The sequence below is a fragment of the Gouania willdenowi genome, chromosome 17 (assembly GCF_900634775.1).
Source record: "Gouania willdenowi chromosome 17, fGouWil2.1, whole genome shotgun sequence".
NCBI lineage: Eukaryota > Metazoa > Chordata > Actinopteri > Blenniiformes > Gobiesocidae > Gouania > Gouania willdenowi.
The window spans coordinates 26,921,845-26,942,504 of NC_041060.1; the positions used below are offsets into that span (position 1 = coordinate 26,921,845).

At 38.6% G+C, this 20,660-nt stretch overlaps 1 protein-coding gene across 1 annotated transcript in view; it reads right to left on the bottom strand.

The window, feature by feature from the left end:
* Nucleotides 1-19,893, bottom strand: part of gpc1b (glypican 1b) — a 127,088-nt gene extending 107,195 nt beyond the window's left edge. Inside the window, exon 1 of the mRNA XM_028473099.1 lies at nucleotides 19,286-19,893. Coding sequence (XP_028328900.1) covers nucleotides 19,286-19,445 — 160 coding nt within the window. The 5' untranslated portion in view covers nucleotides 19,446-19,893. The remainder of the gene's footprint in view (nucleotides 1-19,285) is intronic.
* Nucleotides 19,894-20,660: the final 767 nt, after the last annotated feature.

The window sequence follows — 20,660 nt, forward strand, 5'->3', positions numbered from 1 at the left end:
GTCAGTATTTGTAGCTCACTTTGTGCTTCAGAAGAACTCCACTAAGTTCCTCACACATGTAAAGTCCATCCATCACTTTTTTTTCTATCTGATTGCTCCTTTTCAGGGTCGCAGGGGTTACAGTAGCTGTTGCTTATCTCCAGCCTTCTTCATGCATTAGGCGCAGTACACCCTAGACAGGGCGCCAGTCCATTGTGGGCACACATGTAAAGCCCTGTGTCGGGCCAGCTCTGGGATAGCAGATTTTTTTCTTCTAGGTTGTAAATTAAAAGATTCACACTCTAGTGCCCTCTTACAGTATAGTTGGATACTGAATTGTTAGGATTAATTTCTAGTATACGTGACTACGCCATTCTCAATCATTTATGAAGTACAAAAGCCCACAAGTGTGAGCGACACAAAAAGCCATCGAAATTGAGCGGTAGATTGTGATCTATGTAATGGGCATCCCTGGCTTAAATGATTGTACTTGTGGTTGAGAAAAAATATATAACAGCAAAAGAAACCAACCAATGAAAATATATTAGATTAGCTCTTAAAGTGACAAAGAGAGAAATAAAGACATTGCTGGACTTTGTTCCTATTTTTTTCTATAATTTATCTCCAATAAATATATATCTATATATATATATATATATATATATATATATATATATATATAATATACTCCTGATATGTTTGAAATTACAGATAATAACTCATGGTCAACTAACTCATGTTTGTGGTAATGGAAAAGACAGTAACTTTTCCAGGGTTCTCACCAGCAATTTTTCACAGCACAGGGGTTGTGGTGTGTGCAGAAAATTTTGAAATTTACTTTAATACTTTAATAAACTCTTTGACGGCCAACATTAGTGAAGTAAAGCTAAAGTTGTTTTTTAATCTTTGTTACTGCCTTACTTTTAGGGGTGTGCCATCTAAGGGACCTCACGATTCGATTTCGATTCAGGGTGCTACGATTCCATGAATCAACGATTATTACGATATTAAAGATTATGTCAATTTTTTCTGCATCTTTTTTTCTTTTCCTCACTTTGTGGCTATTTCATACTTTTAAAAAAGGTATATGTGACGCTATCCATTCATTAAAGTAACCAAACAAATGTATCACTATTATTTTTATTTATATGAAATCGCCAAATCCAACAGTAATCATATTACAAAAGAAATAAATGTATATAAAAATAACTAAAATATTTGCTTCCTAATTTAATCTGATCTAACACAAAAGCTTATTCAGTAAAAATAAATAAAGACTTTCAAACAAAACTTAAATGAGGTGCATAAATCCCACAAGAAACTTAACATTTTGCCAACATTTTGGTTTTTAAATAAAAAAGTGGATAGATAAAAGAACACAATGAATTATTAATGCCAGGGACTGTAAAGTGCTGAGACAAATGTGCAGCTCCTCATCATCGTTGCTGTCTTTACTTGCAAATTATTGTGTAGGAAAGGAGCTGATCAACATGCTTCCATAGTGATACATTTGTTTGGCGACCGTGGCTCAGGTGGTAGTGGGTCGTCTTCTGATCGAGAGGTTGGGGGTTCAAGCCCAGTACCTGACTATGTGTCAAAGTGTCCTTGGGCAAGACACTGAACCCTAAGTTGCTCCCAGTGGTCGACTAGCGCCTTGCATGGCAGTCCTGTCCCACTGGTGTGTGAATGTGAGAGTGAATGGGTGAATGAGCTGATGTGTAAAGCGCTTTGAGACTGCTTCAGTGTGGTGATAAAGCACTATATAAAATCAAGTCCATTTACCATTTACCATTCACTGTGCTCTGCTGTGCATTTACACAGCGGTCCGTGCTTCTAGATGGGTTGGGTGGGTGGGTGGGTGGCTGACATCGCTACCGACCCCTTGCACCAACTGTTGTGGTCTGGTCCCCGTGTCGGGGTGCACTGAGTACAGTCCATGAGGGATGCACCAACCTCCGCTCTCCATCCCCGTCGGAGCTCAACGAGGAAACCATGTCCACGGCCCCGGTGAGCGGGGAGGTGCCTGTGCTGCCGGGCCCTTCCATGCTACGATATGTTTGAGCCTCTGCGCACAGCAAAGTCTGGGCTGTCCGCACTCCTTGGAGCTTAAATACGTAGACTATTAATACGTAGGTTATTATGGTTACGTAAGGTAAGGATGCACACAGGGCACAGGCAGCATTGGGGGCAGCTAAAGGGCTGCAGGGGTCCTCAGGTAAAGACGGAAGCATCCAAGCCAATCGCCTGTATAAAAGAGATGGTGCGGCTGATGTATGTGTTTCTGGGTTATTCAGATTAAAAAGAGAATTTAAACATCCTGTGCACACCTTTTGTGTCCAAGTGTGCAAGAATTATTACGACAGTAACGATTAAAGTAACGGAAAAAAACCGACAAAAAATCACCCCTACGTTGCTGAAAACTGAACGTAGGGGGCGCCATCGCTCCATAGGGAAGCAAAATTACAACGTCTGGGGTCCCTACGCTCGAAAGCGCCTGGGAGAACCCTGTTTTCTAATGACTGAAAAGGAACTTATGAGAGAATATGATATGAAACAATTATGAAACTATTTACCTTGATCAACATTTTAAGGATATATTGACTGAATTTAAACGTTCACCTAAACAAAGAAAGGCCAGGAAAGAAAACACTGAGTGTTATTCAACAGCTTCAGCTCCATTTGTTATTCCCACCCTCTCTCTGATACAAGACGGACCAAACTTACAACTGCCAAGATATTAAGTCCTCCCACAGCAAATCTCTCTCAGCTCAATTGTAAGGTGGCCAAATGCATTTTAAAAGAACATCACACACCCAGTCTACCACAACTTACATCCTAAAGATGGAGATGTGTTTGCTATAGCAAAAGCCTGGTTTTTACCCAATACACATCCTGACAGGGTACCCACAATGACAAATGTTGGGTCTTGTTTTACAGGCAGACTCATTCATACAAAGCACTTAGACAATACCGGGAGTGTGGAAACAAAATAGAAGTACTAATCCAGAACCCAGAGTCAGGGTATAACTGAAACAGAAAGTGTACTATTATAAGAACTAAGAAGAAACCAAAAACAACCTCACAATCTGCCTGATGAGGTGAGCCATATTTCTCCAACGTAAAGAAAAATACTCCTTCTCCAAATGTTGATGTAATTTGAATGAATTATTAAACCCAATATATGGAGCCCATTAATAATGAGATTACAATGCATACATTTTATTTCAGGGCGCCATCCGGGACACCCAAGGTCACCGTACATATTAAAACAAAATTTGAAAATCGTGCAATATATATTTTATATTGTGTGCTTCGTACAGAGGTCGGATGAATGTCAGGATGTTTTTTGGGCCACAAATTAAATCTTTGAGCTGAATTGAGCACCAATTTTATTGTGTCCATTCTGCTCATTTCATTCTCTGTTCGTCCACATCAGAGGCGAGTGTTTGGGGGTTTGAGTTTGACTGATAGAGCAAGAAGTAATTGCAGTAGTGCGATTCTTTTTCTCTCATCAACGGACACAACAGGAGATCCATTTTCTCCTCACTCCAAATATCGAACTGGTCTACAAAAGATTCTAATATAAAACTCAACAACCGGACTTAAGAATGTCATACATTTTCTGACTCGCTTGTTTCTGTTTTCAGGGACTTAAATTAAGAAAGGGCCAGAAAAAAGAGCAAAGGTATGCACAAATTTATAAAAGATGACATCTAATAAGTCTGACATTAGTTACCAGTTTCTGCGACACACACGCACACACACAGCCAGTGGACCAGTGACAGAGCTGCTGTGACAACAGAACGATTCTCCTCTTGACACAGCTAATTCCTTTAAAGACAAAAGACAATGACACACACACACACACACACACACACACTCACACATACCCAAACATCAGCAGGAGAAACAGAAATGCTCCAAAGACCAGTAGGAGTGGGAACCTCTGGGTACCTCACGATACGATACGCGATACAAAGCTCACGATAACGATTATCTCACAATATGACGATACTGCAATTATCAATATATTGGTCAGAAATCAATCTACGATAATCTATGACATCACAAGAAAAAAAAGATTAAGTGAAAAAATACAATTTTTATTTTATATCTCTAAAAGACAATAAATTGAATAAGTGTCCTATGAACAGTGACACTATTTTAGTGCAACAGTTCTGTAAATAAGTGTCAACATACCAATGTAAACAAATAAGTATCTCCAATAGTGCTTTCTGTAAACAAAAAATAGGGTCTTTCTTACCAGTGACACCATTATAGTGCAATATTCCAGTAAACAATATATGGGTTCCTACAACAAACAGTGACAAAATTTCTGTATAACTGAGAAACAAATACATCAGCCGCACCATCTATTTAATACAGGCGATTTGCTTGAATGCTCCCGTCAACACCTGAGGACCCCTGCCACTACTTAGCTAGCAACGATGCTGCCTGTGTGCATCCTCTGCTTCGTAACCATAATCATCGTCCAATATAAACAGTGCGTTTCAACCAGGACATAGGGTGTAGCATCACATGAAGCTGCTCATCTATACTATAATTCAAGGGAGGTCTGTGTGTGTGGAGCAAATATCTCCCCGACGCGGTGCCAGTTCGACCTGAAACTCGGTCGATGGGTTCCAAATACCCTGAGTGTGTGTATCTGTTATTTTGGAGTAATTTGGTCATTTCAAAATGTTTATTTCAATTTTATTTCACTTCTGGACGGCCCCAAAGTGAAAGCTATTCAACTTTTGACCTCAGGGTGTGAGGGGGCGCTAGACGGACCTCACCCGGAAGTTGTATAACGGACCACCATTTAGTCCGGTTACAGTCTGTGTCACGACACGTCCGTAGCGTGGTAGTGCGCTCCCGTGGAGTTCTCGGAAACATACTTTTTACAGTTCTTTATTTGGTGATAATGTTTCAAAACGTTTATTTTCATGTTAGTTTGACCGTTCGCTATTTAGACCGGACAGAGCTCACCCGAAAGTTATTGACGGCAATGGCTGCTGTGTTGAAAGCTGCACATTTTTTCGCGGTGCGTGTGTGAGAACCAACGGAGGAGATTAGAGTCTAAGGTAGAGTCTCACACACACACACATCAATCAGGTGTGCTTCACTATCGATCACCGTCTACGTGACATGCGTGCAGGTATGTGAGTGTTGAGTGAATAACGGACCACCTTTTAGTCCGGTTACAGTCTGTGGCACGACACCCGTCCATAGGGTGGTAGTGAGTGTAGTGTTGCGCTCAGATCGCGAGTCAGATCTAAATGTTTACATGTTACATAGTGAAGGTCACCTGATTCAAAAGGCTCCAAAAACACACAAAATGACTCCAAAAAACATATATCACAGAAAAATACACCAAACAACAACAAAAATATGAAAATGACTCAATATACACAAAACTAAATATTTATTAAAAAAATACACTAAAATGACAACAGAAATGCACAAAACCACATAAAAAAATACACAAAACGACTCCAGAATAACACGACAATGGCAACAACAAACAATAATTAAAACAAAAAATATAAAAATGAGTAAAAAAACCAACACATTCATCATGCGCATGTCTCATAGAATTAAACCAGGGAAATTGCACACGTTATTTTACTTTGCACCTGCAAATATACCCCTTAATAATGCTACAGAGTATATTATTATGCCCGTAATTGACAACTCTCCTTAAGCGCCCACTATATGAATGCATACTTCCGACGGGCACTGTACTAGTCATTTATAACTCACAACGAATCATTCTACATGTGCGTACACAGATGTAAATACCGTCGGGCCGGGTCTTCTTTTTTCGGCCCGATTAAAGCTCGACTGTGTGCATCCTTCGCTTTGAAACCCATAATTACTATCTAATATAAACAGTGTGCTTCATAATGAGTAAGTGTGGTAGGGGTTGAACAGACTAGTCGACTAGTCGACATTAGTGTTGTCTCGCGACTCTGTCCACGTGATGTCGACTAGTCGACATTAGTGTTGTCTCGCGACTCTGTCCACGTGACGTCGACTAGTCGCAGTACCTGACTTTTGCCCAAGATGGCGGCGCAACACAGCAAACGAGGGTCATAGGACCCCTGCACGGTAAGGCAGCGCAACATCAAGCGTTTCTCGCTTCTTCCTGGTTTGTGCTCAAACTGCAGCTGGTAGGCAGATGCTACTGCTAATATACATGCTAACAATAGCTGTCATGGTAACATGTTTGTGTATTAAGCAGATATGGAAAACATCAGCAGTGCAGAATGGAGGCTCCGTTAGTGGGTAAAGACCGCCAGCCAGTGGGGCACGGGACATGCTATAGAAGCTAAGTAAACCCAGGAACACTGCTGCTTTGACTATCGTGAGTCTACGGTAACTGTTAAGCCCCGAGGCTTCCTCAGAGCCGGGCGTTTAGACTACGTTTGGGCTGTTTTTACGTTAGCTTCGGCTTCCTTCACTGAAGCCGGTGTTGTGCCAAAATCTGTGACCTGAAAAAATCTGTGACAAAAAAAAATGCTACATCAACTGCGTAAACCTCTTCGAAACTATTAAGGAGCTATTTACTCCCCCTTAAACATGATGCTACGTGGGTGCAGTAAATGCAGACTGGAAAACAATTAAAAACATGTTTAAGGGGGGGTTAATGTCCGCCGAGAAGCCGCAGGGGTGTGAACTGTCGCCACCTACAGTCACAGATTTGTCCAGATCACAGATTTTGGCACAACACCAACACTCAGCTCTGCTTCGGCCCTTGGTGACGTCATCAACTAGTCGACGTCGACTCAACTAGTATGCACATAAATTCCACTTTTAATCTTATGAAGTGGTTCAACCTCTAAAGTGTGATGGGGTGCGTCTTCAAATCAGACTTTTGAATAAAATGTTATTTCTCATCTATACAGTGTCTCTGAGTATTTATTAGTGGAGGACCTATAACAAGCATGAGGAACTACATTCATCATCACCTTCACCAATTTAAAAAATACATTTTGGCTTTAAAGTAATGCTGGAACAAAGATTAAAAAAAACAAATTAAAGTTTACTTTTAATTTGGCCCTCAGAGAGTTATAAGCTCACGCGCCACGTGATTCCCCTACTGAGAACTCCACAATTTGTGTGTATGCATGCTTCTGTGCGTGCTATGAAGTGTTATTTGTGTGAATTCCAACCCTTACTAAGTGATAAGTGACAGGAAAAGGGAACAGAGGAAATCTGAGAGAAGGAATGAAATATTAGAAGAAAGAGAGGAAGGAGGACAGAAAATGCACATTTAAAGAAACTTGTGGCAGAGTTTTCCAAAACTTTTAATGACGTTAATTTATTTTAAGATCCATTATAAACTCAAAAACAAAAATTTTGTCAATTAAACAATGTCGGGACAGTTTTGTTCCTGTGACAGAATAAAAGGTTGTGGAGAAATAAATAAAGTGATTTATTTTTCCAAGGAAAAAGTAACCTTGCATATATATATATATATAGAGATATATATACAAGGTTATTTGAAACTGGGAAATTGTGTAATAAATAAACTTGATGTTTCGATTGGGTAATATAATGATAGAGGAACAACTGCTAACCCAGATCTAAAAAAATATTCGTCTGAACATTCGTTGACATTTTTAAACTCTTTTTTTTTTTCAACAAATAAATAAATAAACAAATAAATAAATGGGAACTGCAACAGGACAAATAGCATCTGATCGTGGCAGTTTGCACTAACTCAGTGATCATCTTCTTTCTCTCTTTCTGGAAAACATCAAACAGTCTGTGGTCTGTTTCATATTCAGCACACTCCATTATGGCTTCAAGAGCTGTTTCACTGACTTCGGATTTTTACACAACTTCAATATATCAAGCTCGTCGACACACACAAGTAGAAATGGGCGATCGCGAACACGTGCGCACACACACACACACAGCATAAGAAGAGGGGATCCCAGATGTTAGGACTGACACACTCACACTAAATATACAGCCCAGTTATCAGTTTGGTTACTGTGCCACAGAAGGCACTGGTTTTGCTTTCATCTTGGCGAAGAGGAAGACTATAACAGAAATATGTTTCCCTGTGAGTATGTTAACCTTCAATTACTGACCTTTAAATACGAGCTTCCTTATCTGCGAGTCAGTTAATGAGTTCCATTCAAATAGAATACAGTAGGATTAATTAGTGATTGGCCATGAGAACATGTATTTATTGATTTATTATCTTATTTCTATGTTTATTCATCTATTATTTTCTTTATCTTTGCATTTGAAACATTAATCCAAGTGTTTGTGTAGTTTTGAAATGTGATGTTTTTATTTATGTGCTCCGAGGCAAGAATTTCTTCACAAGTCTAAATGTTGAGTAGAGCTCTAGAGAAAATGTATTTATATTCATGCCAGACAACAGAGTCTGACAGGAAACTTCTTCTCTGATAAATATCACTGTTCCTTCCATTTCTACATGCCGATGTGAGCTCAGTGATGATGTTCAATGTAAAAACACTAACAACTGACCCATTCGCACAACACGTAAATAACACTGCATTTGTTTTATCTCTAATATTATTAGGGTTTGATGAATATTGTTTTTTTTTCCTTCTTTTCGACATGTTTAGTAACAAATGGTTGTTATTTTTCATGGATTCCCCTTTGAATGCCTGAATCTCGTTTAAAAAACTTTGAGTCAACTAATATAAGTATTATACCAAAATAAGAACCTTGATTACAGTATATTTCATCATTTTCTGTGCTACAGCACACCTTGAGCATTCCACTGACAAACCATTAAAAGAACAGGTTTGTTGTGCCTCTGCCAAATACTTGCATGGGCGCTACATTTATTCATGCAGATATTTTTAAATCTATTGGTGCTAATGCTTGGCACAATAGTTGTAGTGGTACAAATAAAGTGATAACACATCTGAGGGAGTAATATCTAGTAGTTTTGCATGACACACCTGATGAACTGCACACTAGTGTGTCATGACATGACAAAGATATTAAAAAAAAAAACACACATTTCTCTATTTAGAACTAGGAGTGTGACGATATCTCGATTCGGCGATATATTGCAATACTTTTTTCGCGCGCTTTTTCACTAAAATGTTTGTTGAAGGAACCAATATTTTGTTTACTGGAATATTGCACTATAATGATGTCACTGGTAAAAAAAAAAAAAAAAACCCTATTTTTTGTTTACAGAAAGCACTATTGGAGATATTTATTCATTTGCATTGGTTGAATTGACATTGACACTTATTTACAGAAATGTTGTCACTGTTCATAGGACACGTTTTCAATTTATTGTCTTTCAGAGATATAAAATCAAAATTGTATTTTTTCACTTAATCTTTTTTTTCTTATGTCATAGATTATCGTAGATTGATTTCTGACCAATATATTGATTGCCATATCGTGAGATAATAGTTATCGTGAGCTTTGTATCGCGTATCGTATCGTGAGGTACCCAGAGGTTCCCACCCCTATTTAGAACTAGACAGTAAGGAAACTTTAAGAATTAAGTAAAGGGTGGTCAGCCAAACCCACAGTTTATTACATCCATGGCCTTATGCTATACCACAATACATTTATACTATAGTAGAAGAATCTACGTCAACAAAACCTAAAATTATAACTAGTGTTTATCACATCAACACGTTATTAACAAATAATAACGTTCTTTCCATAAATAAATATTTAATCACTGTTTATGCTAATGTTTGACAGCTAATCTGTACGGTCATACTGAACATCTGAGTAGAGCACTAGATGAGAATGAGGCCCCAGACCACAGATTATTCTCTACATGTCTCATGGACTCCTTGACCTTGACCTTCTTTTAGGGTCACTTTTAGTTTCATGCCCCATCAGAGTTGCTTCTGATAAAAAATTATGTTTATTCACAGCATTTTGTCACCACCTGCTCACGAACACATGAGAAGTATGTGAGCGAGTGGAAACAGAGAGGACTATGATATTATTAGCACCAACACCTGCAAAAACCCATTGCTCTCAAAGGAAAATAAAGGACTACTTTCAGTCATTACCATAGAGTTACATCATTACATCGATGAACAATGGGAATCTCATTCACATTCTCTGACTAATGAAAACAGTGGAGAGACATTTTGCTGAAAAATCTGTAGAACCAACATGATCTCATGGGAGAACGTGACACAGGCACGGAAATGAAAGAATTTAGTGTGCCGCACGTTTTTGGTAGTTTTGTTGTGCTGCAAGTCACATCTTTTTTATTGTGTTGAAACATACAAATGGCTTTTGTGCTGCTTGGAAGTATTTTCTTCACAACCTGCATCAATTGTCAGTCTCTGTTTTCGCATTCCATTTGCAAAGTGGGACTTTCTGCACTTTAAATAGGAAACACTGATCTTATTTATGTTATTCTTATTTTTATATTCACTAGTTGAAAATGTCAACCTCCGCGGTTAGCTAGCATCTGGTGTCGGTATGTCAGCGCATGTTTCTCAGAGATCCCCTCACGACTGCACTTTGTCCGCATTATAAATATCAGTACTTGGATGGGATTAAAATTAAACCAGCGCGCACAAGAAATGATCCACATCTCAATCAAAGCAAACGGAGCACACAGAGTGTGTGCGTCTCCAAGAACATGTTTGGATCATAAATAAAGTTAAAAAGCTGATTTTCAGCAAGAACTTCAATGCACTTTGTGTTTTAATGAGAAAACTATTTCATTTCACTCTCTTCCAGCAGCTTTAGGCCTGTGCAATATTATTTAATGTATAAGTAGGGTAAAGTTAAACATTTTTTTTAAATTTTATTTCAAATTGAGCATTGTTGGAATGTCAGTGCCTAATAAATATGTTCATTTTTTTAATTGATTTATTCTTTGAAGCATTAATATTATTTAATCCAATTGCATAGCAGTCTGTTGGAGTGTGTGTGTGTGTGTGTGTGTGTGTGTGTGTGTGTGTGTGTGTGTGTGTGTGTGTGTGTGTGTGTGTGTGTGTGTGTGTGTGTGTGTGTGTGTTAATGATGGCGTGGCTGAAAGCGTTAAAGTGTTGAGAAGTTGTGTCTGTTACTCAGAGGACGTCTAACCACCTCTATGGTCATCCTAGCGCACAGAGCTTTGACAGGTAGTGAACAACATGTAGGGGATAATGATTAGACAAATAAAATAAATAAATAAATTTAAAAAAAACTGTAACACGAAAAATGTGTAAATGATACATGTCAACAGCAGCTCAGAGGTTCATGTGTTAATGTATTGTATTTTTTTGGTAGTGTGCCTAGTAAATCCTCAGAATCTAAAGCATCGACTATGTAGAAATGTATGCACTCAGATCCTGTGTGATCTGTATCAGTGTGATGCAGTTTATCAATTGTAAAGTCTTCAATGCACTGAATTATAAAAGCAGGTAACGTAGCACGTAGTAGAGCTTTGTCTTAATGTCTGTCAGACCTGAAATTGCAGGAGTTCATGTTCATAAAACGCCTTAATAATTTGTGCTGTGTGCATGTTGCAGGGCATCACAGATGAGCGCGCATATCCACAGATTATTGGTATTGGTTAACTTTAATGCTAATATGCCCTGATATTCTTAGATTTATTCACCAGTCAAATAGCATTTCATTTGAGTATTACTGTATTACACTTGCAGTTCTCGTTCTTGCTGTCACCAGCAGAGTGCTATATGTTTTATAACCAGCATTATCAAACTCAAGTGCCAAGCAGTAATGCATGTACATGTGCAGTCACTTTCCAGTTGAGTGATCATCTTCTCTGCATTATTCTGTATATATTTTTGCACGCACACTCAAACACGCACGCACGCCCACACACACAAGATAAGCACCCCTGCACTAAAAAAATTTAAATGCTAAATAAATAGTTTTATTTGTACAAATGTATCTCTTTTATCAGATTTTACCCAAACTGTCGCTGCAGCCAAAGTCTCACTCTAAACTGAGTTCAAAACTTGAGAGACTAAACCAAGTCACGTAAATAGGGGTGTTTGTGTGGTTTTTGTTTGTTATGGATTTTTAAAACATTGTAGATGAATGAATTTACATGAATTTATTATGGATGTTTGGGTAATTCATGTTTTGTTGTTTTGTATGTTTATGGGGATTTATTTTGTTATAGAGTTAATTGATTTCAGATTGGGTTTGGTTTGTCTGAGGGAGGAGTTACAGCGTAGAGGCTGCCTATAAAGGAGGCCCAGCCTCAGTTGTAAAGGAAAATAAAAGCAGAACTAAATAAGCTGACAGTAAAACAAACAGAGGGTACAGTAGATATGTTCAGGATTTATAAAATGTAGTCTGACCTCCCAATAGCCCCTTTCTTATGTGCTTGCTCAGTTTTTGGTAGTGATGGTGAGATGAAGCCTCATGAGGCATCGTACTACTTGAACCAATGGTTCGAGAAAGGTGTAATTTCTCGAAGCTTCATGTGCACACGAAACCACCTACAGGCCATGTTTACAATCACAGGCAGCTGTATCTTCACCACATAAATTGTGATGCATTGGATTTTTGTGTCTGTTGGGAAGTTTTATGGCTCTTGGGAATGACTATGAATCGCAAACATGTATGAATAATATAGTTCTCCACATAAATAATCACGGGTGATTACTAATTCAACAACATATCATCAGTAGGGTAAAGCTAACCTGTCTCATGACGGTCTAAACTCAGCTCACATTCCCTACTATGTAATTTTACCCAAACATGGTTCAAATGGGATTTGAAGTCTTTGAACAACTCTTTCAGCCCTGTTCTCTGGAGTCTAACCGCTAGCCCACCAGTCTCTCAATATGATAATACGTTGTGTAATGTTTTTCTCCCTCACCTCAGGTATATGTATAGAACAAGGGAGATTTTATTCATAAATAACAGTGCTGAATTGTGAGACACAGTAAAGTAATCTCTTGTTTCATGCCTACATCCATACTCATGCTCTCTCATCACTCTAAACTTTATCTAAACTATCAAAACACTATCCAATCTATATAAAATATAACAAAACTCTGAATTAACCACAACTTTAAATAATTTAATAAAAACCTACAGGTTTAACAGAGCCTGAGGGCTTATGATGCTGTCAAACAGTGGGTAGGTTCACTCATCATCATTTTGGCTCCTCCCCTAAATGAAGGAAGACTCGATGAGCGCTTTGCGGAAACGCCCCCTCCATTACTCGACACTAGCTTTGTAGCCTCGAAACATCTTATAACATCACTAGTTTTTGGTTTACTGTTTTGGAGATACACTGTATATATTGCACCAGCCAAAAAAGAAAAATAAATAGAAAAAGTTTAAATTGAATTCAGCTCTCAAGTCTGTCGGTCCCCTCCGCTGGCGGCTATCCTACCACAAGCCCAGTGTTGTATATCGTCCCGTCCCATTAACTTGAGATATTGTCCCATCCGTATTCATTTGAGATACTCTGCTTGTTAAAATGATTCCTTGAGGCCACTGTGCAATACCTCAGACATTTGTGACCCTAATTACTTTATGGTTTGCTCCTAATAACTTTGACTTTACTTATAGATGTTTGCTACCATTAAGTTAACCTCTGCTTGAAAAGTTTCAGGAAGAGTTAGCACGCTAGCAATTTCAATTGTACCTTTACCCTGAGAGAGATGTGGAAGAGTTGCCCTGGGAGGTTTACTAACCAGTGGCCACGTTTACATAGGAGCTTTAATTCCTCTTTAAAGCAGAATAAAAGTTCATTATTCTTTAACCTGATCATGTAAACACTTAATCCCTAATGCTAATTTAATTCAGAATTAAATTTAAATCTGAATTAGGTGGCTGGTTTATTTGGATTTTAATTTCAAATTAAATAATTTCTCTTTCTTTTAAACACTTAACTTGCTTAATTCCGCTTTAAGTTAATTCCGGTTGTTCTGCGCTTGCGCGACTTGTGGCGATGACGCGCTGTTGACGGCATAATCCAAGATGGCGGCGGCCCGGACTACAGCTGACACTATTTAATAAGACCCTTAAAAGATATTGATATAATGAAAGGAGTAGCTGGACGGAGGCATTCACACGGTCACATGGACTTATTAAACACACACGGAGATCAGCTAACGGAGCTGGCATTACCGGACTGGTGACGGAGTAAATGCGTCCCCATACTGCTGCACAGGCTGTAATATCACCAAGTTTATCATTGTACCGGTTGTTAGAGCTATATTATTATAACTATATTTACCAGAGAGCAACTATTTATTCCTTGGTATTGTGTTTTACTGGGCTTTGTTTACCGGTGATTAGTTCCTGCTTCAAAACTACATAAAAAAAAAAGAGAAAACAGTTCTCATGTGTGATTTTCCATGTTACAGTTGACAATAAAAGATTTGTTGTGTATTTTTCCTGATAAACTTAATACATCACGTTCACCCACTGTCCAATCAGAGCCTTCCCAACCCCCAGACCTAAAGCGGAATTGAATAAATTACTATTTCGATGTAAACACGAAGCAGAACACTTTAATTCCAAATGATTTAATTTGGAATAACTAATTCCAAATTAAAAAAAAACATCATGTAACTGTGGCCAGTGTGGGAAAAACTATGGTATGTTTTCAGCAACAGTACAACCTTTGTTTGCATTTCAAGATTAAATCCTGAGTCGAGCTGTTGTGTTGAACAAATTCCCATACTTCCACAGGGAATCTAGCAGACTGATCAGGACATACTTCTATAGCCACAGGCCTGTCTTTAGTTAGGAAGCACTTCTAGTAAGCCTGGTGAGCAGCAGCCCTACTGTATCATTAGCCAAACACAGGGTTCGGAATGACACTTGACAATTCCGTGGAACTCATAGTCAGCCTGTAGCAACTAGTAATCAACAACAACACAAATCCATTCTGGAAAAATCAATGGCATGCCAAAATGTTAGCAGGCCTCCTGCAGGCGCCTCATCAAGCTCATCTCTTTGCATGTGCTTATGTGACATTGAGAATCTTACACTCATTGGTAGCCAGCTGCTTTCAAAGAGTGCCTGGTGTCTCTTTAAAAGCTATGAGAGTGAGACACAGAGAGATGAAGAACGCCATCCTCTGAAAGACAAAAAGATAAGTCATCAGGACTGTAATGATGGGGTGGGATAGGGAGGGGGCGTGCAGAGCGGAGACAAATGAGCGTCATAAAGAATCTGTCATCCAATTTTAGTAAACATGAAATTATTCATTCTAAATCTAATTGATGTGATCAAAGATAGATTGGCGTCTTCAAACAGGTTTTATTTGAACTTGTTTTATTTTTTGACGGGGGGGGGGGGGGGGGGGGGGGGGGGGGGGGGTAGTAAATATCACTTGATGGACAAACTGTTCTTTCTTTTTCCATAGCATTTCATCAAAGACAAATAACTTGAAAAATTGGGCATTGTTGTTTAAAATGTTGGGGGGTTCTCAATTTGAAACTAATATAATAAATCCCCATTAGTGAAATGATGTTATATTATGTTATATTTAAAAGAAAATCAGCAGTATTTCAACAAAAAAAAAGTTCATTCTACATAAAACCTATATTTACTAGTTTTACAATAATAGTTTTAGATTCTTTTAAAAACATGTCCATACCTCTAAAACCAAAAGGTGTTCTTGATAAGCTCATCAACAAAATAGGCTACAACAGCTGGACATCCATTTCTGAGTTGGGTGCAGCCATCATCTCATCTCATTGTCCTCCCAGGCCAAATGTGGCTGATGTAGCGACTCATCATGTGATACTGAGTCAATACATTATTGTGATCACAGCCTGATGTCACAGCAGGGAACAAACACCACAACTTCTGTGAGTCATCCACAACTTTCAGGTGGCACAATATTTGGATCCATGTGTTACATCTGAATAATGTTCAACAGACCAGACTGAATGACATTTATGGTATAGATGCGTTTTAAAGAAAAGACAAAGCGTACAATAGAACAAATCTCTATTTTTGTGTGTTTTGTTGCCTTTTTTTTTTACTTTACTCTGCTAATCCTGAGTTTTTGTGCCAGTTCCCTAAAACAGCAACTCTCAACTGGTGGGTCGGGACCCAAAAGTGGGTCACAGACCTGTACTGAGTGGGTCACGGACAGCTGGTCAAAAATAAATTAAGACTTAACGTGTCTTATGTTGGACTTGTCTTTTATTTGATAGGCATGCTGTGAAATGCATGTTGCACAGGAAAATACAGTATTTATGTTTTAAAAAAGATTATATATGTGTTTTCAACAGCTATTTTTAATAAACTAAATTTGGTTGTTGAATTCTAAAAAAAAAGTGGGTTGTGGCAAAATGTGGGTCCAAGGGTGAGACTAGTTGAGAACCCCTGCCCTAAAATATACTAACTACAGCTATTCATCCATTTTCTATACCCACTTCTTACTGGAGTCTGGGTCGCAAAAGACTGGTGCCTATATATCCAGCTCAACCTGCTCTAAGGTGGGGTACTACACCTCGAGCCTTCGATTGTCTGTGATCGCAGAAAATGGAAGGAAATAAAAGGGAATAACGTCCTGAAACGGACAAAACAATCTGACCTCTCGCTCTCTCATTTTTCACCAGAAAACTGATGACTGAATGTCTAGAAAATCAGAGTCCCTCAATACCAGTAGTTCTCAAACTTTTTACATTCCCGTATCCCTTCAGACATTTACCCTAAAGCCATGTACTCCCACTCCTGCGCACTTAAAAAACACAATAATGTAATGTCATATACAACAGTAAAATGTGTCTCTGAATTTCACTTATCTTGTTGTGGAATAATATGTAATTTATAATAATAATCTGTAAGCACACAATAAAATATCTTAGAATGATTACTTGTTGAAACAATCTCTTTTATTTTAGAAAAAATAAATCAAACAAACATTTGTTGATTGAACATATACCAGTGATACAACATATTCATCACTCCAATCTAGCTCTCGTCAGATTTTTGCTTTTTTGATTAGACTGTTTTTCTGCTATCGCTATAAAGGGTAGACTTAATTTGTGGCAATGCATGAAGGCTCCTGACTGTCTATTTAGTTTCCAATGTTGTCAAGCTGTTTTAAAAAATGTTTTTTGACAATTTACGTACTCCTGTGGGTACCCAGGCCATACCCCACTTTGGGAACCTAGGCTCTACATTTGGAGGATGCCAGTCGCGGCTCCAGCACGTGGCCCTTGGTGTACCCCGCTTTATACCCTAACTCAGGGTCCAAGGCGCGGACTGCGTGGTACACCCTAAAGAGAAAGAAAGTCTTGCACAAAGCTATTAAGCAGCTTCAGATCATTGTACACACACACACCAACATGCCTATAGCCAAATAAGCGCAGAGACAGCCTGGGGAGGTGGGAGGGGCTAGAATCAACAACCCTCCACTCTGTGAGACAGAGATGTCCACCTACGTGCACCAAACACCTGGTTTAGGGCTTTTTTAGTTTCATAAAGAACTAGGCTGAAAGATTTTGGAAAACAATCTAATTGTAATTTTATCCTCAATATTGCGATTACGATTTCAGATGCCATTATTTTTTTCAAGGGCCTCTCGTCATGTATTTTTCAATGAATACAAGCAATAAATCAATCTGTTTCATAATAAACAATTTCAAATGTATCTAAACTTTAAATAAATATAAAATACTAATTTTAAAGCACAGATTACAACAATAAAGCAAACAAATCTAACTAACTTCATGTTTCATGAAACATGTGGACTGCACTTCTTTAACACTCTCTGAACTTAACAGGACAGTCTATAAATAAATAAAAAAAACAGATATAATTAAAATAATAATAATAATAATAATAATAATAATAATAATAATAATAATAATAATAATAATAATAATAATAATAATAAAGCTTACAAATATCCAGTCAGTAACATCACACATACTAAAGTGTGGGAAAAGTAAGGAGAACTAATAGCTGCTTTAACCAATTGGACATTTTTTAAGTAAATCAAACTTCCAACGACCTTTGACAGCATATGCAGACAAAGAAAAAAAACCAGAAAATTAAAACAAAAAAAAAAAAAAAAAAAATGCAGCCTTTGCAATTAGAAAATTGCGTTTTATGTTATTGCGATAATATCGCAAATGCAATTAATCGTTCAGCCTTATGAAGAATAAAGTTGCACCAATTTTACAGCAATGCTGTTCAACAGAATAATAAGATATTAAATAAAATGAGCACAATGACCAACTCTGGGACTGGAGTGTGAACAACAGCACAAGATCCATCTCATTGCAAACCTCAAAATATAGCATTAAAAACTCATATTCCTTGTATGCAGATGGACACAGTTTCTGAGTTCTTGGTAACATTCAGAAAGATGACTTTGAACATGCATGGTGTCGGTCTTCTGTCTTGTCTATGCATGCTTAACACTGTAACTGTAGAGGCTGGAATTGCAGTTAACTGTATGTGTGTATATTTATGTTCTTGTGCTTTAAGAGTCTGCGCTGAATTCCAGTGGAGGCAAACATATAATCAACTGAACTGCAAAGGGACTTGTGACTGTCTGACATCAGACCAATAACTGTACAACAAGCAACACCATATTTGTTATAGCACACGATCAAGTGATCGCCTGGCAATTCTTGGCTCATGCACAAAAGACAATTTAAAGAGGAATTGGGATGACAAGGTGTTGGTAATAGTGCAGTGTTGATCATGTATCTTAACTGTTGTAATGTCAAGTGTGAGAGGATTCGGTGGGGACTTTCCTTATCACCAGGAGTCACAAAAGCCAGACTGTCTGGGGCATGTCTACACTGCTTAACCTGAGAGATAACCAAGAGCTGGAGCTCATCCATTTCACCATGTGACCATGAAATGAGTGTGACAACAGGTTAAAGAGATAGAAACATAGATGGCCTTTCAGAGGACAATCTCTTATGCATACACTATACTTCCTGCAACACACACCCAGTGCAGAGTTAGGATTTAGTTAACATTTATTTCACTTAGATCAGATCTCTCAAAGTCAACTCTAATCTGCCATGTCCCACAACAAAATCAGGACATGTTTATTATACTGCAAAGAGTATTTATTACAAAAAAATTAAAAAATAAAGAAATTGATTAGGTTCAGTTATGCACCAGTGGATTTTAGGGGCAAGTAGTCATTTAAATATGCAAGTGATAAACTTGAACAAATTTGTTAAGCTTGCATTCATTCGCTTGATTAAAAAAACACAAGACATATGGATTCTTCTTTGGGAAAAAAAGACCCGTCTGTACATGAGTTTGACACCCCTGACTTGGAAAATTTAAAGCACAACAGAGAATTTTAATGCATTATTCCATCTCATCAGAATGAAATGTTGAATGGACTTACCTGATATCTCAGACTGAGGCACTCCATCCAATGCAAAACCCTTTCCTCCGTAAAACTGCTTGATATCCGAACAACTCCGGGCTTTGATGTTCCATTTTTCCCCGTGGGCTGGCACCATTAGAGCGCACAGTGCCAGAGCCGCTATGATGAAGGAATCCATTCCGATCTACTCCTGTGGATTCTATTCTAACAAGTGCCAAAGCTTAAAGTGTAGTTGGATCCTTAGTAGCGCCGCTGTGCGTAAAAGCTCCCACACCTTCCTCTACTCTTCCCCAGTCCTTCCTCTCTTATAACAGCGCGCACAGCACAGGAGACGCACTATTCGTGCCCGACAATAACCTTCCTCAGTAGGACACCCAACATGAATGCAGATATCTCGTCCTTTATGTCCACCGTAAAGAAGAGGTGGTGGGTGGGTGGGTGGGTGGGGGAGTTGTGGCTCACCTATGTGAGGAATCAAGAGATGAGAGAATTAGGTTACAGCTGGAATATTGTGTCATGTCAGAAAATAGCTCTGCGTGGCTGACAGTCAGGCTGTGTTGACACACGCCTACCGGAGAGGATAGTGCAGCTCTGGGTAGTGTGGACGATGCTGTGCGTGTGTGTGTGCGCGTGTGTGTGTGCGCTGTCCCTCTGTGGGACGGACGGGAGGGAGGGGGGGAGAGTTATACAGCACTGCCTTTCAATGTGTCGCTTTCTATTGGCTACACCCTATTTTTAACCTTCCATTTCAAAGTTACAATTGTTGATTTAGCTTCAAAGTACGTGATGAGTCAGTCTGAGGAAAATGCGCTTTTACGCGCCCTGTATCAATCAGATAAAACGCCTGAAGGTCATCGCTAAATATGATAAGTTCACAACAAATCGGAAATATTTAATTAAAAAAAAAAAAAGTCTTCAGATCTGTATTTTTTTTTCTTCTTGTGCCATTTTAACCTCAGGAGACAAAGTGAGGCATGCACAAACTGAGCCCATCACCTCAGATCAACTGTGTCAAACTCAAGGCCCGGGGGCCAAATCCGGGCCTGAAAAGCATCCAATTTGGCCCACATAAGAAAGTAAATATGACAAAGACAACCTGATTTATTGTGTAAATTAACAAATAATCCAGTTGTTTAGGGGCTTGAATTCGACCCCCCCCCCCCCCCCCCATTTTATTTATAGAAAGTGTCTATTTGTATGGTGCTATTGGTACGGTTACCGAAGTACACGTATGTAGCATCTTAGGGTTAGGGTTAGAGTTGGATTTAGGGTTAGGTTATAACCCTATATCGCAACAATTTTTAGGGTTAGGTTTACGGTTAAGTTTAGTCTTAGTCACGTGACCAATGCCAATGAGGGGCACTGCGTACAGATAGAATGTCGGTATATTGAT